At 33.0% G+C, this 26,431-nt stretch overlaps 1 protein-coding gene across 5 annotated transcripts in view; it reads right to left on the bottom strand.

Moving 5' to 3' along the window:
* LOC110997605 (dystrophin-like protein 1) overlaps nucleotides 1-26,431 on the bottom strand; it is a 141,688-nt gene that overhangs the window by 56,259 nt on the left and 58,998 nt on the right. For 2 of the 5 annotated variants that reach the window (XM_045633989.1, XM_045633986.1), the window contains exons 3-5: nucleotides 18,511-18,582; nucleotides 17,110-17,211; nucleotides 12,093-12,278 (exon numbers count right to left, since the gene is read on the bottom strand). In XM_045633989.1, the coding sequence (XP_045489945.1) occupies nucleotides 12,093-12,278; nucleotides 17,110-17,211; nucleotides 18,511-18,582 (360 nt within the window). Of the gene's footprint in view, nucleotides 1-3,716; nucleotides 4,439-12,092; nucleotides 12,279-17,109; nucleotides 17,212-18,510; nucleotides 18,583-26,431 lie in introns of those variants that run through there. The other 3 variants (XM_045633985.1, XM_045633988.1, XM_045633987.1) reach the window with 3 other exon arrangements.

Below are 26,431 nucleotides of genomic sequence, written 5' to 3'. Positions count from 1 at the left end.
ATTTATTTTTCATATTTGTCTCCTTAATTATTAATGCATGCTGTGTTATATATTTGTATTGTAGTATCTTAGTTGTTACATTCGTAAGTAACTCCTGTAAGCACACCAATAAATAAATACAGATCGCGAACAAGCAAATGGACGATGTAACCGAAATGCAGTGACGTAAATTTCAGCCAAACCCTTCGATTTCACAGAAATAGTAATATACAATGGCAGATAACAAATATGTTTATCTCATTCCCACTTACGTTGATCCAGATCATAAACATGAATTAGATGTATAAACGATTCTCACTGTTTCGAAACATTCTAAATAAATGTGACGATTGAAGTATCGCTGGAGCCTTGAGGCTGATTGTCGCTATATCACATATGTACAGTAAAACTTAACATTAAAGCGACGAACAGACAGTCAAAACTCGAGAACGTTGGCAATTATTCGATTTTCGCTTCGGGTAAAACTTTTTAAATACAAACTACTATTCAGCGGGGAACATGTTTTTCGTTTTTCGACATTTATTAAATGTTCTATGGTTGCCTAAAGCTATTTAATTTTAACAATCATAGTTCATAGACAAAGTGGGGAATTATTATGCATTAGTAGTTAATCAGTGACGGGGAATCTATCGCTAGAGGCTACAGCTGTATATAATAATAATATGGCAGGACAGAAACACGTCAAATACAACAGCAAAAAGAACCAATAAGTCCAATCTCAACCAACTAAAGATCACCGACTGGTAATGGTAGGGAGTCATCGTCATCAATTATTCAAAATAAGCACGGCTGACTACAATAGCATCGGAGGTTGAAGTAATGAAGATTTGTAACAAGAATTAGTTCGAAAGTATCGTCGCCCATTGAGGCTCTAAATGCCAGCGGACTCTCAATCGCGTTGCCGGCTATTTGAGAATTGGTAAGCAGTTTTCGTGAAAGATCCTAAATCGAAATGGTTAGAAAATACTTCAGTGTTCGTTCGTTCCACATAATGTAGCAATTAATTAGTCAACGAGTTACGATGTGCAAAAGATGGGCATTAAAAGAAATAGAAGGTAAAAGTATTGAATAAACAAATAGAAGCGAATAAAATAAATTCATAAATTGTGTGTAATCCAAATAAATAAAATTGATCTATTTTTTGCGGTTAAATATAGCCAGTCCCTAAATACGTTCAAAACTTCCGCGATACGTCAGTTTCTCGCTCACAATCATAATAAATATTCGACAATAAGAGCTCATCTCGTTTTGAAATATTTTGAAATACTTTGACGTTTGGTTTATGGTGTTTAGTAGACTTAAAAACTAACAGTTGTTTTATAGTTTTAAGTTTTTTAAGTTCCGATTTCTAGTAGACAAATTGGTAAAAGCAGGTTTAGACATATTTTTATTTGGAAACGTTCACTTCCCTTATATCCCCTATATCCCCGGGCCCATGAGTCCACCTTTTCTAAAATTTGATTAGTATTTTTGTATTAAAAAAAATCGTTTGCAATTCGGACCTGCAATTCTTAAGGTAATTTTGTAAATGTTTTGTTAATTTACATTAAAGAACACAGGTGTCACTCACTCGGTTTTTATAAGAATAAAATATATTTATTTTGGAATAGAAGAAACAGGTATCACTTATTCCACGTCATTCAATTTGAGTGATCCCTACTCATCGGCAAAGACGACAGACGGTACTCTTTTAATCAGCAAGTCATCATACAAAATGGCAAAAAAGACAGTTCCATTTTTGAATTTTCATTTTTTACCTGTTGACAGGTAGTTATACACTTCGGGTCAGTGCTTCGGAATTTATAGACAAATGTAAATTTCGGTAAGTAAATTATTTTATTAATTTTATTTAAAATTAAGGTATTTTCCTAAAAACTAGACAAAAACTTGTGAACAATATTTAAACCCCAAGGAAGTAAAATGTACTGTACCACAATATCTGTTGATGATATCCGCACCGTAAATATTTCTTAATCAAAGATCAATTCCGTGAATTGCGAGTGTTTTCGTCTCGACACTCAAAACAAGTCCTATAATTTCCATTTAGCTTCGACGTGTTGACATTAATGCGGTAATATTTCGAATTATTTAGACAGGAAAAAATATACGTCATTTTATTTTATTATGAGGAGATCTGTATTGGAATCGAATTAACTGTTACAATTTCATTTCAGATATCCAAAATATATATTTTTGTCTATAGGAGGCAAACGGGCGGTTGGAGGTTCACCAGATGTTTATTGACACCATGGACACTCTCATTGCCAGGAAGCTCGCAAGTTCGTTACCGGCTTTTTGGGAGTTGAAATGCTCTTTTCTTGAATCGAATTGGTTCCGAAACACTTCAGGGAACTAATGGTTCCACATAGTGGTGCGCGGCAAACTACCAAAAACAGAAGAAGAAATACTCAATTGTGATACTGTGGGTGTCGAGGTGATTTCGGCACTACTTACTGTGCCTGCATACTGCTCTTATCGTAATTCGTGACCTTATATCATTTGTATTGACTAATACTTATTGGTTCAGGAATAAATCTGTATTTCTATTCAAGTCTTGTACAAATACTTGCAGGCCACGTAGCGCATATACAGATGACAGATGGTCTAAAGCAGTAACCGAATGGCCAGTCCATTCGGTTACTGCTTTCCAAAAGGAGCAAAGGAAGACCAATAGAGCGATGGGCCGACGGGATCGAGATGACGACGGCGAAAAATAAATTAAGAGGAGGCCTTCTCCCGGACAGGGGCCGTATCTTGGTTAAAATTGTATTTATATCTAATTTATTTTATTTATATGAATAGGATGTGGAAGAATAAAAGCTTCTTATTATTATTATTAGTAATACCGATTCAGTTGAGTGAGTATTTAAAACATATCCTAACCTTATACGAATATTTTATTTCTGTGTAAAAATATTTCTAAAACATTAACGCTAACCACAAATACCGCAATGCACTGTACGTTTCTACGTGTAGAGTAATCAAAAACAAAGTATTTACGATATACTTAATACTAAATAAATGGTTGCACTAACGAAGCGAAAAATTTGATCCGTTAACTGTTATAATGAACCATTCTTCTGCACAACTGAATTTATTGCATCCCGTTATTGAGTTAAGTTCATCATGACTTCATTACATTAAACTTGTTTGGATTCTTTGTTTACAACAAGATTTTTAGAAGATGCAAATTTATTATAATGTTAATTAACTATGTGAGAACAATGTAAAACTGATGAAGTCATTATTAGTTACGTCTTTTGTCATACTTTAAAAAAAATCGGTGTATAAACATATTATAGTATTTATTACTAGCTGGTTGCAACTAGACTAGCGAACATGAATACATTACATTTATACACAATATAGTATGAGTGATTATATACTACAACTACAAAATGAAAAAGTGTTCGTTCAAGGCGTTTCTGTTTTTGATTAAAAGAAAAAATATTGTGATTTCTAATAATAATGTTCTAATTGCGACGAGTTCCGATTTATTAGTTCCAATGAACTCGTTGAGCAACATGCTCTATTTACGGCATAAAATATTTGACAGAGACTAGTCGTAATTTCACACCTGAATAACGTCAGAGAATTACCTGCACAATACCTGAAACGCATTCGTAGCATACACGGGATGACTATAAAAATACTTCGCAGTGTTGCCAACATAATAACATTGTAGTAACACGATTTTTTTAAGAAGCAACGCTTACCTCTAAATCTGAATCGATGCCGTCGACATTGGAATGCTCGTTCCTTCTCGATGCCCTGTTTCTTCGCGTCAAACTGTTAACACCCATTAATTTAGTGGAACGGCCGAGGGTCGAACTACCGGTGCCCACAATTTCAGGCTCGCGAAATGAAAGTTTCTTTCTTGGCCTCTCACTAGCTTCATGCATTTGAAAGTCCTGAAGGCGTTCTATTGGAGGCAGCACAAGTCGAGATTGGATACAGTACATTTCGTCTGAAGAATCGAACCTTCGGTGTAGAGGAGTTGGATCCTTGGGCACACTTCCTGAATGGTAATTCACATCATCCTCATACCGCTTGGTTGCTCCTACGGATAATGGTCTTGGTCTGGCTCCGTATTCTCTCGGTGGTTCATCCATACGGCTTCTGTGTTTCACTTTCCTCATATCACTGAACTCTGGTTCAGATCTGCTACTTTTCAGTCTCTCACTCTTCTTTTTAACATCCTGCTTCTTCTGTCGGTCTTTAGATTTGAGAGTGCTCAAGGACAAAAGAGTGCTGCGCGCTTTAAGAAGAACTTCGGAAGGCAGGTTTTTTAGGAGATCATTCCTCCGTTTCTCGTTGTTAGACATGATATTTAGCACATATGATTTATTATCCACGTTCCAAGCCTCGCTCGGTGGGTAACGCGTTATTCCGTACCAATTCTCACTAAACAACTGAACTCGGCTGAGCGCGTGGACAGCGTGCGTCGCGCGTAGTTACCACCACAAATAAACACACTAGTTTTCCCACCTACGAAATTACACTCAGAGTGAACGTGACATAGACATTGGCAGCACGAATATGTTTAACATGGTAACAGAAGGTAATCAAACAAACATATATCTTGTTTAAAGAGTGCCTGAAGAGTCGTTTATCAGTTGGTTTTGTCTGCAATTAACTGTTACCTTGAAGCACGCTTTAAATCGTGCTTTTTATTACTATTTAATTCACATTTATGAAAAGCGTTAAGGCATGTTGGCTTAATTAATAAACTTTTCTTTAGGATTGAATTAATATAATAAAAAAAATTTAAAACTTTTAACATATACCATAGATATGTGGGTTTTTCTAAATGTTTATACTTTGATTTCTTATATTTTGATATATAAATCTATGGTGTGTATGTATGGTGATATTATATTTATTATGATATATTTATACACCATAGATGTAGACCAAATGGATAATATTATAAATATAGTCAGTCTTTGTGCTGATTTGTAGTCAACTTTTCATTACATTACCTACTAACATGACATGCATGCTTTGAGTCTTGTACCTCTAGTGCACGAATAAGCTAATACTGAAAGAACTGCCAACTTCCGCTATATAATTTTTTATGTTCATGAGCATTTTCATATGATATATGATGATAATACATTATACACTATCGGAGCACTAGGAATATCCATCAATTGAAAATGTCATAGGAGATAAATGAATAAATATAAGAAACGTATTGAAAAAATTTAATAATTTGGTTTTGCCACGTTTCATTTTTACCAAATGCTTTCTCGCTCGGGCCCTAAGTTTCAATGTAATCTCAATGCACATATTACACAAATTTACGCTGGCCTTGAAAGCGAAACATAATAAATAAACGAATGTGTTTCTATCTATGAAGCTTCAATTATTATGTATCTTTTAGAAAAGAGTTAGAGACAAATACTTAGCCGTTCCTGTTATCTTATCACAATATTATTTGAAATAAATGTAATCCTCAATCGATACAACAACGCATAATCTTTGGGATCGCGATATCACAAAAAGCTTTTATTTTTATTCGTCATAGAATAACGGCTTAATTATATAGATACGCCTGGTATGGGGTTTTATTATAAATTTTGGTTAAATAGTTATTAAGACATTTGAACTATTACGCTTTAGTAGGTCTATCAGTATTCAGATACTATATTATTTGGACCAAAGACCAATTTATAAAGATAACTTTTAACACCACCCAAAACTATCTATGTATTTTAAATAATATAGGGATATAATTTGTGGATACGATATTTTATGGTGAAATATTTATTGTTTTTATGATATGTGTAAATTTACGAAGATCAAACCGAGACATGCTGAGGGGAATATATAGTAAAAAACTCTCCACTACTAATTATAATAGCCATGTGTTTTGTTCTACTCAATGTTTAAACCTAACAAACATAAATGATACTTCATATCTTTTTATAATTATTTTGATATACTTAGTAGTAATTCAATTATATTAATAGTTTCTAAATACGTCTTTATAAATGCCTGAGAAACATCTTCTTGGATATCACAAAAAGATTGAAAGTTAAAATTATTTTAAACTGTCTCAATTAATATAAGGTTGTTTTATTTGGATACGCTGAATTAATTTAACAAAAAAATATAATATTTAAATAAAAGTATACCAAACAGACTAAAATCACATCTTACCTTATTAATCTTTGTTTAAAATCTCCTGAGCTACGTGATACCTGAGACGAGCTAAAATTTCGGAGAATTCAAGAAGATGGATTATGGCATCTTCAACAAGATAAAGAGAATCTCTGAACGGGACAAACACAAAGTGACTGCTAATTTCTTATAGGCTTAAATGTATATAAACAATTCATAAAACTATCCATCTGAATACAGAATTATACACAGTTCTAATTTTGCCATCCCCTTAAATTCCTACAAAATGTAGGATTAGAAGCTTGTATTAAAGTCGCTTACAACAGATACGTGCAGTAGGATTAGGTGTCCTTTATAAATGTACAAAATAATACAGCAATTTTATTTTAAGGATAACTTACCTATAGCCCAAAGCAACTAGTATTTAAACATTAATAAAATTAAAACGTTTGGTCCCTGTGGTATTGTACGTTATTGCTGGCAGCATTTGCTAGATGTATCGCGATACTTATTAGTGGAGCTAGGAAAACAGTTCTGAGGTCAACGATACTATCTACCAGGCACCAATTAAACTCTTTAATTAGCGCCTGTGCACTTGAACTCCACGGCACAAGAGTCTTTACTCCAAAGGGAACAAACTCGAAGTTCGATGACTATATATTGAATAAATTGAACTTCAGCGTGTAGCATCGATGCAGTTTTTTTGAAAATAGTAATATTTAGATCAGTTGTTGATCCACAATTTCGTTTGAAGCCCACGGAATTTTGTGTGACATTTAACAAGTCCTAATATATATTTATATTTATTTAGCAAAATATCACAGGATTTAATGGTTTTGATCAAACGAATATGTTGAAAGTTCTTCGTATGGATACCATTGTTATTATTTTATACGTAAACCGCGAGGTTATTGTTAAAAAAATATTTATATATTTTTAAATGTATCGTATGTAACGATGACTGCAGTCCTTTTTATATCCTTTTATTTTTATCTTTTATATGCCTCGGAGGAGTACGTATATATATTTTGCACCAGATCTTGCGATATGCTAGTCGTGTTGAACCCATTATGAGAATTATGGATTCGAAACCTGAAAAATTTCTATCTGAATCAAATCGTTATTTGGGTTACCTGTACCTGTTAAGTGTGACTTAGGTAATTCTAAAATATATTTGATTTTGACATATGGAAGGAAGCCTTAGTTCCTTCTATAAACCTTACATTGAGTCTATATAAAGCTTTATACAAGAGGACGAATATGAGAAATGACATCTATGGAAATTCAATCTGCACGTCAAAGCGAGTACTCGCAATTTGCACTCAAATACACCTCAATTTGGGAGTGACCCGCCATTTTTAGCTGATGAAGCATAATTGCATGTGTCGTGGTCATTCATTGACTTTATCGTTTTAATATACCTCAAAAAACTTCAAATAGGTTTACAGATGTATGTTTGTATGGCTCAGCCGAAATGAGGATTGTAGATTCTTTTTTTTTAATAAACTAATATCGTAATAAGAGCAGTGTTGGCCTAGTGGCTTCAGCGTGCGACTATAATCCTTGAAATAGTAGGTTCGATCTCCAGCTAGTCATCAATGGACTTTTGTCTATGGGCATTTAAGATTCGCTCGAACGGTGCGTGAAGGAAGACGCGGGGAAACCCGAAAAGTTTGATGAGTTCACCTACCATTAGATTGAAAAATGATCATGAAACATACAGACATTTTAGGCCCAGAACTAAAAAAGGTTGTAGCACCGCTGGTTTTATTTTAATTATCCGTATCGTACAATCATACTTATATTGGATTCCCATAAAACGTTTTATAAAAGCGTCAGAAAGAACAACGATGTTATAACAATTTGATTCAGTTTTTGACATATATGATCGAACAATATGAATTGTAACAGTTGGTGAAGATATAAAATTCCAAATAACATTTGGTGGATCAATGTTATTGAAATATGTTAGGTTGATTCTACATATTTAGTATAAGGGTTTAGTCATGTAATTTATTAAATAAAAAGTATAAAGTCGAGGTATATAAGTATTTGTTTATTGCCAGTTCTTCTCTTCCGTTGAACGCCCTTGATTTGAGAACTGGCAGTAAATGTAAAATTAGATTCATTTAATGTATTTTTTTTTGACGTTCATAAGTGTACATTATGTTACCTATATGAATAAATGATTTTTGACTGTGACTATTTTAGAACTAATTGGACTTCAAGAGAAGAGCGTTTTCCCAATACCGGACATTTATATATATACATAAAGTCTTGTTTTAAGGTTTTCGCTTGGTTTGTCAAACTGCTGTTAAAGTAATGTTACTTTTATATTTGTCTTCTATAAATCTATATTGTTTTTAATGTCAATTAATTGTCCATGGGTACAGTTCTCAATTTTGAGTCTGACCACAAGAAGTACTCTGGGAAAAAGCAAGTTAATTTTTTTTTTTTTTTTAAGAACAGCCGTCAAATGGTCAGGAGGCTCACATGATGTTAAGTGATACCGCCGGCCTGGGACACTCTCAATGCCAGAGGGCTCACAAGTGAGTTGCCGGCTTTTAAGAATCGGTACGCTCTTTTCTTGAAGACCCCTTATTCGTATTGGTTCGGATATGATTTAGTGGGCAGCTGGTTCCACATAGTTGTTGTGCTTGCATTTCTTTAAATAGGTAAGCAAAATTGCTATTGCTAATCAAGGTACTAACTTAATCTTTTTATATATTACGTAAGTATATATGGAAGATTTATACATGGAAGTCTCCTAGTACACGAGTATATGTAGTCTGCCTATTAAACTATATAAAACAAACCAGATATACCAACAGAGGACTAAAGACGATTAAATAAATATATAATAAATAAATGGATAACGCTCTCTAGTATATATCGAGCAAATATTTTAAAGGAATTTACCTTTGAATTCATACAAAGATTAAGCCTAAGCTTAAAATATTCAAAGAACTACTTTAATGATGACCTTTTTGCTTTAATTAAAATCTATATATAATTCCCAATACCCCAACGGCTTAGATAATGCCACAATAAGTTTAAATTACCCGTGGGACATATTCAAAGAGCATTAGCGACAAAGGGATGAAGGTAAAGAGTTATTTTTAAAAAGAAATTACCCTTTATTATTATAATTTTACGCAATAATATTATTTTACGAACCTTCACTTAGTGGCTAACACATATGTGACCCATCTTAATCTAATTGTATCTAAAGGTTATTGTTTCTGGTTCGGGGCACTAACTAATGGAACTCACAAATGTGTCTCCTATATTGTTTAAATACACAAAGTCCATGTAAAATTTTATGATCAATTTTTATTTAACTAATGAATATAGCAAAACTATTTTCAACAACAAATGATTTCAGTAAAATTTTAAGCAGGCGTAAACAGTTTAACAAAGACGTTTACAGAGTTAAAACAAAAAATAAATCATATTCATTACAGACACAGTTTACGACACAGAAAGTAATTTACGGCTAACAATAATTTTATAACTGGTGTTGCAGAATGTTAGTGCACACAATGCACTGACTAGAATGATCTCATTCTACTGCGGTTAGAATAATGTGTAGGTTAAATAAAGTAATATAAAAACTGCAATTGTAAATTAATTGTTTAATCCACGTGTGCCGAAACCGTTAGACCTAAGTTGAACATCAATGCATCAAGTGCTGTGCACAAGCAAGTTAGCTCACATTACACTGAATCATATTAAATGTAATGTGGACTCAGTTTCCGCACTAAGACGGCCGTTTGGTCCGTTGTGCGTTAAGTTCTGGCTAATTCAGCCAGCCTAGGATTCAATGTAATGTTAATCAGTTTCCCCACTAAGATGCCTGTTTGGACTGTTGTGCGTTAAGTTCTGACTTAGACTTTGGCAGAACTGTTCTGGCTTGAACACTGAACTGAACTTTATTAGCCAGAACTTATCGAACAACGGACCAAACGGGCATCTTAGCCCAATAAAGCCAGCCTAGGATTCAGTGTAATGTGAACTTAATTTCCGCACTAAGACGCCCGTTTGGTCCATTGTTCGATAAGTTCTGACCAATTAAGCCATCCTAGGATTCAGTGTATATGAATATAGTTTCTGCAATAAGACGCCCATTTGGTTCGTTGTGCGTTAAGTCGTGCCTAGTTAAAAAACTCAGAAGTTTCCTGAACATTTCGCAGGTCAAGGAGCATAGCTCCGAGGATTTCTGTTCGTTGGAAAACCACAGCCACGCTTCCAAGACTGATTACGTGGGTGGGATGACTGATTATTTGCGCTGTAACAGCTTTTATAAAAGAGACCATCTATCGCGGCAAGGACATTGAAGTGTTTATTAAGGAGGCGTATTTGGTAAGGCTTAGAAGTTTTGTCACAGATGGGTTTACTGCACCACCATTTTGGGCTGTCTACCTACGGTGTTTTTCGACCAACGCTTATGTTATAGTTCTGTGGAATTGGCGAATTCAAATTTGCAGTTGCGAGAAGGGCAAAGAAAGGGGCGGGTACGAGCTCCGAATCCTCTCAATGCAAGATCGACTAGCGTCAACCGATAAATCCTTTTTGTCGTTTAATTCACTGTAAAATAACCCTGTTGGCCAGTGTAATTGTTTTCAGTGCATCAGGACAGTCTAGTATTAGTTTGTTGTTCGTATTTTTATTTTCTAACGCCGTCAGCATAGAAGCCCTCGGGAAATAGGGGATAAGCAACAGCACTGTAAACTGTCGTTATATTACATAATCTACTGGAAGATACTTGGTGCGAACTATAAATCTCAACGTTGATGGTAAGACACGGGCGCGAATTAGTTGCGAAACAATGCAGTGCTTCTTTACTTTTACTGCATACGTGACATGAAATGAATTATTTAATAAACAATTTCATCTATTTCATCTTATTTTTCGTAAAAATAACTAGTTGGGAACAGTTCTATGTAAATGATAAATTAATTTAAGAAAATAATAATACCCAGACTGATAAATGGACAGATTATAAACATTCTATAGTTATATAGATGGTTTTATTTATCAAATTTTTTATGTACCAATATTGATGAATAGGATTTGATAATTTTTATTTTTTCTTGATTTAAGCGTACCAGTGAATTGTTCTATGGTACATATTGTTTATTATTAAATAAATCTAATTGTTGAAGGACCCAACAAAACATTGTTTTGTATTCAATGTAAAGAGCATGACTCGGTGGAATTATAGTTTTCCATTAATAAAACCAGACGCCATTCACTAGAGACCAATTATTGATTCCGCCTGCGACCAATTTCATAGCAAAGCTGCTCTTTGTAGTCGCTACAAACTAGCTGTCTAATGTCATAGAATTGAGTAAAAATAAACTTATATTGCACGTACTCATATAATGAGCATACAATTTTCGATAGCTTTGTCTATGATTTTCGTTATAAATAGTGAATCATACGATTTTATAAGTTGCACTAAACCGTTGTGTTACTTACCAAGTTTTACTTAGTTAATTACTTTGTTTGATATATATTTATATAGTTAAATTAAATCATTTTATTGTTACCAATCCAGTAAATATTATTAGTACTTAAAGATTTATTAAATGACGTAAAAAGAACATTATATTTAGTAAATAACTTAGTTATAGCTAAATCTTAGCTAAGCTATCTTTCTCAATAAATAATTAATAATAATAATAATTTGACTGGAACACTTTAAGCTTCGGTTTAGTGACGAATATATATGGGACTTTGCTCAAATTATCCATACAGAGATTTATTGTTACCGTAAATTAAATTCAACGTATTCTTGATAAGAACTTTAGACACTTTTCAAAGGTAAATTCTATAAATGGAGAGACAACACAATTTTGGTGTCTATTCCACTAACTAGAAGGTCATAGTTTTGATTGTAGAAATGAAAAAAACATTAAGAGGAAATTGAAAGGGTGATGATAAGAACAAAGAAGTTCACTGACCTTCTTGCTGCTCTTAAACACGCTGCACTTGAAAACGTTAGTGGCGCCATCTCTGGCAATGTATGAGAAAATCTTCAAATCAGAACTGTCGTGAGACACGTAGAATATGCGGTATATAGGATGGTGCATTATTTCGATTGTTTCACTGCATGTTGTGGTCTTGCGTCCAAACAGTTTTCCAGGACTCTGTAACAATTATGTTAATATAAAAAAAATTAAAGCTAATTTGATACAAAATATGCGTCAAGGGCTGCTAAAGCTTTGTGAAACGAAGTATACTATGTAATTTAGAATAAGTCTCAAAATATAGAAATCTATTCGTATATATGTTATAGAAATACATAATTTCCAACTAAAAACTTCATGTAGGTATATAAGTTTTTTTATATTTGTTTTTCGGATTTTCGTTCGGTTTCGGACGTACAGTTTTTAACATACATATACCATAGTTGCTATGTACGCAAAAAAATAATTTAATAATCGGAATTTAACTCTGGAGAAATTTAATATAGTATTTTATGATCACCGACGATTTTTATATATTTCTTTTTTGTTTCCTTTGTATTGTATATTAAATTTAATGATTTAGTACCAGGGTTCTATGAATCCGAAGCTATGACTGAAGAGCCAAATAAAAATCTTTACATTTGTAGGGTTACTACTAAACGGCGGTAAGAAGATGGACGGTGGTACCACAATAGGCAAAAGAAGCCTTATTTCCAATCGAACGAGATTGGTACAAATCTGTTAGGTTTTTCGAATGGCATTTCCAATTCGATCACGAAAGCTTGCCGTTTCTACTTTCACTTAATCCGACAATATTAAATTTCCTAAGCGAAAACTTTTCGAGGACAAAACAACTCAACTACAATCTAAACTACACGTTGTTAGGAATCTACGAAGAGTTGTTCAATCATAAGTTTCTAAAATTGTTAAATACCTACGTGTGAATATATTTGTCTGAGAATTTTGCCTGCCTCTAGCATACATTACCGTGTTCAATAATTACCCTAGCGCCATCTAGTAGATGTATATTTGTCAAAGTTTTTGGCAATTTTCCGATTAAGCTAGATGCTTTTTTTAATTACGAATCATCTCTGTATGTGAAATAGGAAGAACGTATATCTGTTTTCTTTATCAATTTTATTTAGGCGATCAACCTTTTGTGAGGTCACGGCGTCCTTTTTGGCTCTTAGGGTCTAAAACTCTCCACAACTCTTTTAATGGCCAAATATTTTGTTATATAATTTTATTAACGCTATATATTTAAAAAAAGCACACAATAGTTATCATGGATTAGTTCATTACACGTTTTGTTTTACACAAAAATATTGCGACAGACGTGGCAAACGAACGTCAAAAACGGTCACATGGCAAAACGAGAATGAATAAAACTTTTTATCGCGTCACAATATACACTGTCGCATTGCAAAAACTTAAGCGGCAATGGGCGGGATACACTACTGGCATGGATTATGGCAGAAGGATAAACATGGTAACAAGGTGGAAATGGCCACCACGGTGGGCTGACGAGTTAAGACATTTGTGGAGAAGATTGGGACAAAAAGATAGATAAAGCCAGATGGACGAGGCCTATTAAAGGTGAGAAAATAATTGTTTCTGTAAAAAAATTTGAGTGGTTGTTTTTGTTTTGATTCGAGGAAATAACATATTACTACGTCGAAATAATTGTTAGAAAAGCTAATCTAAATTTATGCCACAATTATATGTGATGATAACAGCGAGACTTTTATTTACCATTATTTATAATCGGAACGATATATTCCGAACAGAATTGCATGTTGGAGCAGTTTTAGCAAATTCTCACAAAGTGTAAACTATGCGCGGTTTTGAAACTTAACGAACTCATACATATCTTCGCAAGCATTTCATAGTTAGTTAAATTCTACTGTAATTGGCGTATTTCGTGTTACCTAGGTTTTAACTATTGTATAATTTAGAAGCAAGATTTACAGTTACATAAGGATTATAAAGCGAGTTTTACATAGTTCATATCCTGTCTGTTTTTCAGGAATTGATCATCTCTCATATTATATATTTGTGCGTAACACGAGTTAACTAAAAACCAAAGACGTAGACATTTACGGCTGATTACCATCTTACCTATAAAGGACAACCCTATAAGAAGATGATACTTAATAATGTACAAATATATAACAAAAACCTTCGCAGTAAGAAAGGTATACATCTTAGCGATCCGCTTAGAATATCATAAATTCCATGGACTAACAATAAAATTAAAAAAAAAATAATGATAATAATTTTGTAACAGATATATATATATATATACATTTCTGTATTTGTATATGGCGAGACCATAGTTAAATACAGAAATGTTATTAAGAAAATATCACGTAGTCGCATAAAAACACATTCAGTTTTGACAGTTTGAAAACGAGAAAGCTTTTACCGCCGTACCTGTAAAAATACTCCACTCGGATAATGGATGACAATTGATTTTGGAATATTCATCACAAATTTCCCCCATACTTCTATACAATTATATTTTTAATTTTAAATAAACTTAAGTCTTCCTACTAATTGTAATAAGATACATGTAGGTTTCGTTTAAACATTATGTTTTACCTATAACTTTTCTATTTCTCCAACTTTGTGAAATTTCTATACAAAATAATCATCTGGATTTACCCTTTTTTAATGACTATTATTACAAACCATAATCATAGTAATAACTTTAGAAAAACGTCGAAAGAATGCCCTCGGTATTCTTAATACAGTGCAAGTGCATTCTTCTATTGAAACTATTTTACTGCTGATAGAGCTAAACGTTTGTCTTTTGTTTTCTTTCATTGTTATAATTTATCGCCTCAATATGAACGATGGTTTCCATGCAAGTAACGGAGTGTTTGTACCAGTTCTCGTCCGAAAAACATGATTTAATGCGTGATAATTATACACCAAATTACATACATATGTGAATATTAGTGAATGTTATTTTATTCTCGCATAACCCCTCAGGTATATTTTATGTATAATTTTTATAAAGCTAAAATTGCAAAAAAAAGTGCAACCATGGAATATGAAGGAACATGAACTTGGTCTCAAGTGTAGATTTACCAGATCGGGTACTGATTTTATAACCACGTGAACAACGATTTCACTCAAATAAATATACGTACATAAAAAAAATACACGTTCCGATATTACGCAAACAAATGACGACTATTTTTAAAAATAATTAAATATTTACAGGCTGACTGAGACTGTTATTTTAAATTTTCAAGGAAAATGTATTAGGACTCAAAAACTGCATCAAACTTCAGGATTATTTTGAAATGATTTTTTAATAAGCATTCAAACTTTTTTGATTAAATTATATAAATATGGAGAGACTGGCCCTTAACCTTAAAAAAGCAATAAACAAATTAATATAGTCAGGAAAAGAAAATTTAATCGTAGAATCAGATTTGCGTGTTTTTTAAAACTGATTTTTGTTATTATTTACTACGACCCGCCCCGGCTTCGCACGGGTGCAATGCCGCTACACTACACAAAATCTGTGAACCTGTTGCGTAGTTTTAAAGATTTAAGCATACAAAGGGACATAGGGACAGAGAAAACGACTTTGTTCTATACTATGTAGTGATTCTTGAATTGAATAATTGAATTATTGATACCAGCAGAATTGTAGGGTTAGCTTTTTAACTTATCGAGAGTTTCTGAACCATAATATGGATACTTCGTCCGAACAAGCTGCTCAAATTGTAGCATTGGTGCGGAGGGCTTGGTTCAACGAAGGATTGGTAGAAATTTAAATTTTAACCAGTCTACGGTTTTTAGAATATACAGAAGGTTTGTAGAGATAGGTTCTTACAGAAGGAGACAGTGTGGTACAGGCAGAACTCGAGATGCATTGAGGAGCGTGTTCTTTTTGGGGTGGCATATCGATGAATGGGCGAACAGAACTTGTGTTCATAGACATGGTCCGTCAAAACTGTAGTAGAGGGGGTTTGACTGCACATCGCTACATAACAGAGATCTTAGAAGATAACATGGTGCCTTACATGGGATTCAAAGGCGAAAATTTTACTTTAATTCAGGATAATGCCCGGCCGCACGCTGCTGCACAAGTTCGACAATGTTGCAAAGAGGTTGGGATACATACAATAAATTGGCCAGCATGCAAACCGGATCTTCCCGGAATCCCATTGAGCATATTTGGGTCAAGTTAAAAACAGCTGTATATGCGAGAAATCCTGTGCCTACGACAGTGGCACAACTAAAAGCAGCACTTTCAGAAGAATGGGAAAATATTCCGCAAGATATTTCAAAAACCCTAATTACATCTATCCGGAACCGATTAGAATTCATAATAAGGGCACGTGGCGGTAATAAACCTTATTAAAACTTAAAAAAACCCTTGCATATAGCTATTGTTAAAACCAATTTTTTAATTATACCAATTTTCTTTAAATTTCTGTTTTTCTTCAAAAAAGTTTTAAGGTCCTTTCCAGTACACAAACTTAAACTTAACGATATGACCCTACGCTGTTTCAAAGTTAACGAACGAATCTAGACGTTTCAATTTAAATCTGTGTGGAAAGTTGCATACTTGGTTGCATATTTATTTCAGTCGTTTTTTACTTTGATGCAGTTTATGAGTCCGTCAGTGTATTATTATAGATGTGAAACATCTATAGCCGCACGTAAAATCGATTTCTGGCGTGGCGACGACGATATACAGTCTAAATGCAGTAGTAAATTTCACATTAAAAATATTTAATGGAAATAATGTTTATTCAACAAATAGTCATCGTTATCTGGAAAAAAATCGTTATATTTTATTTTATCATTATAACATATTTATTTCCTATCACAGTCTGTTCTTTTCTGCATATTACTTAAAAAAAAAAAAATATCGATGTTTCACATCTGCCAGGCGTCCCGTGATGGCTCACATTTTTTTATTTATTGAACATCTTACTGATATTATTTGATACTCTATATATAATAAATCTAGTATCATTTTACATACCTTTCCTTTGGTAATTTTACTTCGGGTTGTTACTCGAACACCGTCCGTCGACACATCTACGGTCACTTTACGTTTCTTTACGCCTCGAGCTTTGAATTCATACTGCAAAGGAAGAGTAAAATTTATAAAATTAACAATATATACACACAATCTATGTCACGGCATTGTGTTTATCATTCAGAAATGGAATCATATGTGAACACGGATACGTGTACACATACTCAAACAACTGAACGGAACTCAACTGTCATAGTTGAATGTTATCTATCAGCAATGTATGAATGTTTCTATTGAATTAATAATGGCAATTTAATGCTCGGATTACATAACAAACATGTAACCCAAAAATCAAATGGTATTTTTATTAAAATACTCGATACTTAAAACGCATTTTGCAGAATGTGATAAATTCATCAACAGTCCTTTTTTTAATTTTTTAATGTAATATGAGGCAAGCAGAAAGGAGGCTGAAAACTCATGATAACTGATAACGCCTCCCATGGACAATCACTTTGCCAGAAGGCTCGCAACTGCGTTGCCGGCCTTTCAAAAATTTGTACGCTCTTTTGTTGAATGACGCTAATTGTCGAATTGGTTCGGAAATACTTCAGTGGAAAGCTGGTTCCACATAGTGGTAGTGCGCCTTATGGACCTTGGTCACAGACTGTATAGGGTTTGTCAATATTTTTTTATCTTTCATGCCCGTAATAAATTTATGCTTAAGGCATGCCAGTTTTTTTGATCTTACAGTTTTAATTATGCATAGAACTACAGTATTAATTTCCATAGAACACCGTAGGGTTAAGAAAGTACGACCTAGAACGAGTTACCCTTAAAAGGGTCAACACAGCCTTTGATGTCCGAATAAAAACTAATTAGTCGCAAAAAATTGCACGTTCATACATAAAAATTCAGTTTATGGAAATATAGTAAATATTTCCATAGAGCTTTTATATTTCTTCGCTAACAACGTATTTGAAGCGTCTTCGCGAGCTTACATTACATTATGCAAATAATAACAATATATTGCTGAGAACATTTCGAGACTTTCGAGTTTTCCGTTTGGTATTTCGCAACTAGCGCAGTTTTCAAAGAAATTTTCATTAAACCACTGAACTAATAAAACGTTTAACATTATTTAAAAAAGTTAATTTATGATGAAGCTTTTTCGTAAATATACACCATTAAAATATAAATTTTATTTAAAACTGCCAAAATATTATTTAAAATGTTAGTGTCCATGATTTAAAATTTTACAATAAACGAATTTGCAGTAGTGTATAAATCCTAGAATATTCACAATTATCCACCCACTCATTCATAATATCCTTTCTCATTTTGAACTTGCAAGTTTGATATTATATTTTCAATTACAGAGGAATATATTAGTTGTATACTTACACGAACTCTGCGCATTGCAGCAACAATCTCCACACGGCTGGTTGGTCTTGGCACGTCCATGGTCCCAATGTACTGTAAAGAACAAATTCGTTATCTATTCAGTAGTTTGGTAAAGCTTCTTAAGTACTGTACATATATTATAATAAGGAATGTTTTGATAGGAAAAACGAAACAGATGAAAAAAAAATTTTTGTATTTGTGCAATTATTGTCTGTTGATTAATTAGGAACTAATTAGTAATTACGACCCTTAGGTAATTAGTTCCTTTTCCGCCATTAAATTTTTGCGTAATTTTACTCGTACGGTTAAGTCGTTGGATAAAAAAATGATATGTATCAAATTGTCAATATAATAGATACAGAAATATGATAGCATTTGTCTATTGAAACTTCATAAAAAGATAAACAGAATAATGTTTTTGTATTAAGAGGAATCACGGAGATGTAGCCGCAGGTTAAAGTTATTCATAAATGTAAAGAACAAAGGCCCCAAGATGATAAGTTTGTATATACGTCAAAACAATATTTGTGAATTTCTTAAACATTAATTGAAGTAGAAACTAGCCCAGAGGCAATATTTGCAATAGAGTGTAATTCAGAATTGTAGCTTAGTTGGGTTATTGAAGTCACACTTCAATTGTCAGACTTAATAATAATTCCATATTGATTGGGATCCAAAATCATTAATGACTGGAAAGTTGAATGATTGGAAAGTTATTAAAGAACGCGTGGCTTCCCAACGAGCAGCAATCCTCGGATCAATGACAAGCTCCGTGAAGCCTACAGAGTGCCAAGTAACTTCTGGAAGCGCATGGGCGTCTGAGGCACACGTCATAAATAAATTCCAATATTTACGCAAATATATAGTTTAGATAAATAATATATTTTAATTATTAAATTTTAAGGTTAGTTATTACATATAATTAGAATTAACTCCAATTATATTTTACTTTTAGTTGTGATTTCCAAGTTTAGATTTGTTATATAATTTTTTTTCTTGTTACTCCTTACTGTCTTCACGGCCATTTACCCGCTTTTTCCAAATATTTCTATCCATGACTTTATTTCTCCTTTCGCTTCCTGCTAACAATACTATATTTTCTATCCACTTTTAGAGAGAAATCTAGTTTTTCTTCCCCGTCGTCTTTGTCATATAGTTGCCAACACTACAGATATACAAATTAAATTATACTTCCTCAATTTTTTTCAATTTTGTGCTACGAAGGACTCAAAGCACCATGTTTTATTCAGAGTAAATAAATATTTTTTCTCGTAGGAAGCCTTTATTGTATACTTGTATGAGAAAGCGAGATGGGAGAAGTGAATCAGAATAGCACTGTTTTTACCCAATTAAAAAAGTATTTAAGATCCTATAACTATAAGATCAAGCAGCTGTATTTATTAATAGGTGAAATTGGTCCGTTTAAGCTTCACTGCTCGTATGACTATGTCACCAAGTACGTACCGACACATTAAAAGTCATTGAGGTAATGTTTAGACTTTAGAGAAAAGATAGCTTTCACAGAGTCATAGTAGGTATATTGATTTAGCCGCAATAACCCTTTGTGGATTTTGAGATTATTATTTTTTCTTTGAAAATTAAGTCAGTCTTCTATGCCTGACACGTTGTTTTGTCTAACTCTGATTTCTTTTTCGTGCGAGTATATTCAGCATAACTTACGCAAAGAAAGAAAGCAGAGAAATCTAGCTTAACGATGTAATTTAATTATGCAGAGATAAATAAAATAATTTAATTTTAATTTAAATGTGACTACAGTTCACACTATTTTATTATGAAAGAGTTGGGAACAGAGGTATCTTTTTCTTGGGTCCCAAAACGCATTTTATTTTTACGCACGTCAGTAATCTATATAAAAGGTAAGTTCATATGACGCCGAAACAGCCCCACGTAAATGCTTTTAAAATGACGTCAGCGCCATTGTTTTAGTGATGCAAACAAAAGCTCGATTCGACCAGATTCGTATCTTCTGCTCGGTCAACTTCGTCAGCTTCAAAGTAATTGACAGCTAACTATCGTCAAACTTAAGTGAGTTACTTACCCAATATATAACTAATGTTGGTTAGGTTTTTTTATAATTAATACGACCCGTCATTAACTGACACAATGATGACCATATGGACTTATAATAAAGACATTTTTATTCTCATAATAGACATTAGTCACTTTCATATGCTAACGTTACAATTTGAAAACAAAAAGAAACTTGGTAGAACTTGGATGAACTTTCATTTCCGTAGGTTGGGATCACTCAATAGATAGTATTTTAATCATAATTTAATAATTGTCTTTTTTAATGAATAAATAATTATATTATATATGCAGCTATACAGTATCTATCCAAATCGTGTTAATAACATTATATTACACCCAAGCTTACAGTGTGTCACATAAAAGCCTCTATCATAGTCTACTTTTACCCACTCCCTTTTGTTTCCATATGTTAGATAAGAGGTTGTTAAGGCAACACAGATAGACGACCTTGACCTTACAATCAACATCGGCCAGTGAACAGTCTGAATAATTCAAGACAATATTTTAAGAATAGCTATAACACGAAATACCACTTAATTTCGGTTATGATGGAGCAATGTATTCTTAATAATGCATATCTGAATTTAGCACAGTTGTAATGAATGATCTTCATTAGAGTTAGATTCATTACCGTTTTTTTTATTTAATTTATTTTAAACAATGGGGCAAGAAGGTTTTATGAGTTTCCTGCATGAGTGTATATTGTTTCCTTATAGGCAACAGGACACTATTATATTCTATATCTACATTCTACTATTATATTATATCTAAGTTCTTGTATGTATAGCACATGTTTTCAGTGTAATATTTTGCACATAAAAATGTTTAATTAAAGTTTGAACGCTAAGAGTTCTCACGGTCAACCAAAGGTGGCGGCTTCTCTTTTACTACATAATTTGGTGTTGTAATTGGTATTTAATTTAAAAGTTTTTAATTAAAAAATAAGTTATTAAATAAATAGCAGTGGTTAGCAGGAAACAAATCGAGAATGAAAACCATGGACACAGTCAGTTTGTAAAAGATGGAGGAGGCTTTTACCCTTGAATGAATTTAGATAGACGCGTACGTCGTACGTACTGTCGCGACGGTACTAAAAGTAGGAAAAAAAACTGTAAACAATCTAAACTTTAATTATATGCTTTTTGTGTAAAGCTTGGAAATTAAACGGGCTTCTGAAAATTATGTGGTATTAAGTAGAATAAGAGATTCTTTTTTTATCTATTTTTAATAATCGTATACTAAAATTTTACACACAGTTCCAGTATGCAATTAATGTCGATTGCAATTTCGCTTGAAATGAAATATTTGAGAGCGTTTCGTAAACTTCACTGTTAATTAAAATTTTACATATATTTATATGAGCTTGTGTCACTTTGGGCTTGGATTTTGCCAACTCGATCATGTAATAAATGTATAATTAAACTCTGCAAGTTCGAGAGGATGAAAATCAAAGAATATTTTAGTCAATTATTAAGGCATTAAAATTTTCAATTCAGAGTGTATTTTTGTTACAAAGGTAGACGTCATATTTCCATAAAATGGTTTTGTTGTATTCAGAAAAAAAACCCACGAATACGCCCGTTGTTATTTTTTATTGTCATTCTACTAGAAACTACTATGGTAGTAAAAACAAAAATATAAAGTTTGGTCCCTGTGGCAGTGTGCCCTTTAGCATTTACTCACTGTATTGCTGTATGTAATTGATTCTTTTTTAAGCGTTAAAAAAAATTGTCAATTTGTGTCTTTTCAGTGCATTTTGAAATATAACTTTAAAGAAGTAAATTGACTGATAAAGGCAGAAATACCTATTGATTATGCATTATCACCCCAAAATTCAAACGCGTTGTATTAACACAATATGACAGCATCTGAGACGAGATGAACATATTGTCTTTAGTATACGATGTAATTGAAACAGGTACCTTCATCCAACAAAGGCCTGTTGCAGTGAATTCAAATCGTGCCCAGAAAGCCCAAGAATTCCATTCGACATATTTTTGGAGAATTTTTAGTACTGTATTTGAATGAAGTATTTCCGAACCAACTTGAGGCTCCATCAAAAAAAGATTGTGCGGTGGTATTATTTAGTAATTAAGCTAATTATTTATTAACCGCTAATGCCTAAATATGCGCTAAATAAACATTGTATACATTAAAACTGGAAATGGGAAATTTTAGCTCATCATTTATGATAGTATTTTTTAATTTAAGATCCGCAATCGGGTATAAGCACTGGGAACAAGTACATTACTCAATCTGTGAACGAACGAGGACTAGCATAGATTAGCGTATTCTTCAAATTGTTTTAAATTTTTTGTTTTAAATTGAGCTTGCGAAAGCAATACTTGTCTCAAACTAAAAATTTAACAATTTTAAATTGTATTTATATATGTTTAAAGAAAAACACTTTTTAACGGATTATAGTTATGTATTATTGTATTTAAACTTATAATTATTTGTACATAATTTTAAATTTAAACCGACGTTTCGCGTGCTTTACAGCGTGCGTGGTCACGGTGACTGAAGACAAAGGTGTTAAATGTAAAAAAGTATTACAGCTGCAGAAAATGTTGTGTTATCTGTATTTATTTCCCCGGAGTTGGTATCGACTTGAACTTTTACTTACTTTACTATTGACTTGTGTGGTTGGTATGTTTATCATATATATTATAATGTTAAAAACGATAAACCTTCAAGTTGACTATGCCCACTATTTGAAGCAAGAATCGCGCGAGACGTTCTTCAAACCGGTTCCAGCTTATGACTCAAGGACGAATGCAAACTTTTCAAGTGAACGTGATTGTTCTATGTTTAACGTCAAATGCACTACGGTCAGGAAAGTTTAAGTAGCTATTTTCTCCAACAATGGCAATCAAAGACTATAGACAATGAATTTGTATTTTTTATGATTATCATTCAGTAAACACTAGCAGGAAATATTGTTTGTTAAGTACGAGGAAAGGACAACTAACTTAAGATCATTCCATGAAGGTTCCATTCCAATCATTGATCATTTCATGACCCTTCAGTCTCTTGAAGCGTGTCGTATCCTGTGCCTAATGCAGCAACTCTTCCGCAGACGCAATAACCGTCTACTCCCTAATATTGCAAAGCCATGATTTCTTCCTTCTACCAACACTCCCTGAATTTTATCAATTATAATTAATTGGAGGAGTTGGTAGCGGTCATACCGCAACACGTGGTCTAGTTACGCAACTTTCCGTTGTTTAATGTCTGCATATTTAACAAAGGAGAACTCGGATGCGGAGTCATGTGACGTCAACACAAACCTTTCTTAATTTTGCGGAAAGATTCGCGGACAGTTCCATAGAGGCACCATCCTCTTTTTCAATGAATACAGTAAGGCAATGCCATTCGCATATATTACAATGTTTTCTAGGGTCCTCGAAAATGTTTGTTCATCATTTTCAATCAAAATCATTTATAAATAAATATAACACCATAGAATAAATAAATATTGAATTCTTCTAATTTTATATTTATTGCCAGTTCCCGAATCAAGGGCTTGAAACGGAAGAGTTTTGGCATTAAACTCTCTGCCACTCTTTTTATTCGCCAAGTTTTTTGTTTTACACAATGTTTGTAAGGAACTGCAAACATTACACCATGTTCCAGATGACATCTTAAGTATTAATAGTTAATTAATAATAAATAAAAAATAAAGATTTGTCTCCTATTAGGAAGAGTTATGGTGAAATAAGAGCATTCACTTACATTTTTTAAGAACAACACGCAAATATATAGTCGAAATAACTAACATACACGAATTCAAGTCTCAATAATTTGATTACTGAAATAATTTTAAATGTTTCTGTTATATTTCCTCTTTCTCGTTTATCTTTTGATTATGTAGTAAGCAGCTCAACTACACGCGTCACACTAAAGTCGTGTGAATGCCAGTGCGCCATTGGATTTTATCATATGCGGATTCAACAACCTTAACTTCGGCGCTGTCAAGCAGCAGGTTGGATCTGGACTAGCCTGTAAGATAACTTACTTGAATATATGGTAAGTTTTGACCGAACAAATATTTGTATGTACACGATCGATTTAAATACTTCGACTGTTATCTGAAAATATCGTATGATGAAATCAAAAAGAAAATTTTTCTTAAAGGAAACATTACGAAGAACTTTTTTACACTTATTGTGACTATTTAGCTGAAATTCTCAATTCTCTAAAAACCAATAAACGGGATACTATGTTACTAATTGAGTCTTAGTAAATAAACCCGAAGGTCCTTCTTCTGGTTTTACATGTCTGGTAGAAATTTTACGCCTTTGAATACTATAGAAATTATATAGGATAAAATTCACATTCACACCTTGTTTCTCAGAGCTGGATAAGCCATAAAGATTCGAGGCCGATATGTTCCTTGGAACTTGGTTTTGAATTTTATAGAATAATGTCTATACGTACTATGCTTAAATAAAGTGAAATTTTGATTGTTTTTATGGAATGATTAGTATTGTTAGAAGCTTTTATTTCAATGGAAGTTAAACTTATCAATAATAATAATTCAAGTCATTTTATTTTGACAAATATTAGAGACATCCGTGTTTCATAGTACATCGTTTCTCGTTTTAAACACGTGCGTGCCTAGCATAGTAGCCTGTCAGGCAGATTTGTGGCCAGAGAAGCTAAGCAGAAGGTTAGTGTCAAATCTCTCCTTTTCTGTGTTACCTCCTATACATACATACATATTTCTACTGTAAAAAATTTCGAGTTTTGATCGGTCCTCGGCCAACATGTCCAACACATTAGATAGATCTTATTACTGATACAATATTACAGAAGTATATCTTCAAAAGAACATATTAAGGGTATTTTAAGGAATATTTAAACTGAATGGGTAATATGAGGCGCTGTAAGGTGGGTCATGAATAATTCAACTGGGACCCAGACACGCTCAGGTTTCTATGACTGTTGTATATATATTCATTGATTCTTAACGACAGATCTTTATACGAACAGTATAAAGTTCTTACGAATAAAATTCCCAAGACGTTCGTCGGCTTACACATATAATTGCTTATTTACAAATGTGATCTGGATGCAACATTGAATATCGTATTGCTGTTTGATGAGGGTTGAAATACATAATCGAAATGCTGTGAATTTATCACAACTTCGTTTAATTTTCTTAATAGCACCAGTTCACGCCAACAATAGCTACTTTAAAGCACATGAAACGTAAAAATAAATGTTATAAATTGGTAAATAGGGTAACCAATCGTGCGACTACAAACCGAGGAATACTTTTAGAATCTGAAGACTTGAATATAAAAACTAATTGCACGCCTTTCAGGGGGAAACACAGCATCGGAGTCAATCACTATTATTAATAAAAACAATTTAAAGACGCTTATTGCAAGATGCATAAAACAGCTTTGCAAAAGTGTGGGCTAGAGAAGTGTGTATTTTGTATGCTCAGTACGTAACTTCACAAGAATCGTTAGATGCTTCTTAGAACTTTAGTTTGACTTATAAAGACAAACTAGTTTGAGTCGTGCCACGTATGGTCTATAGATATATTTCAGAAGGTATAACTTACTTCTCTCATAGCTTTTAGAAATACTTATATTTTAAAATTAGAATGTTTGTAACATAATTTGTTCTTTATATAAGAATTGTTTTAGAAAACTTTTTTTGTTAACACCCATAGAGAGAAGCCATGAATAGTTCGCTTATCCCTCGCTTTGTCTAAATATTTGCTGGTATAAATGTTGAATTTATATTGATTCAGTGGGCTTGTTCCCCAAATCGACGATTTATACCGATTTATGCCGGTTGAATATCAATTGCTTTATAAGCTTTTCTCTGTAAGCTAATGGTAAAAACATGACCA

The sequence above is a fragment of the Pieris rapae genome, chromosome Z (assembly GCF_905147795.1).
Source record: "Pieris rapae chromosome Z, ilPieRapa1.1, whole genome shotgun sequence".
Lineage (NCBI taxonomy): Eukaryota > Metazoa > Arthropoda > Insecta > Lepidoptera > Pieridae > Pieris > Pieris rapae.
Note: the sequence above shows the minus strand (reverse complement) of the source record. Positions and strands in the feature narration are given on the sequence as shown.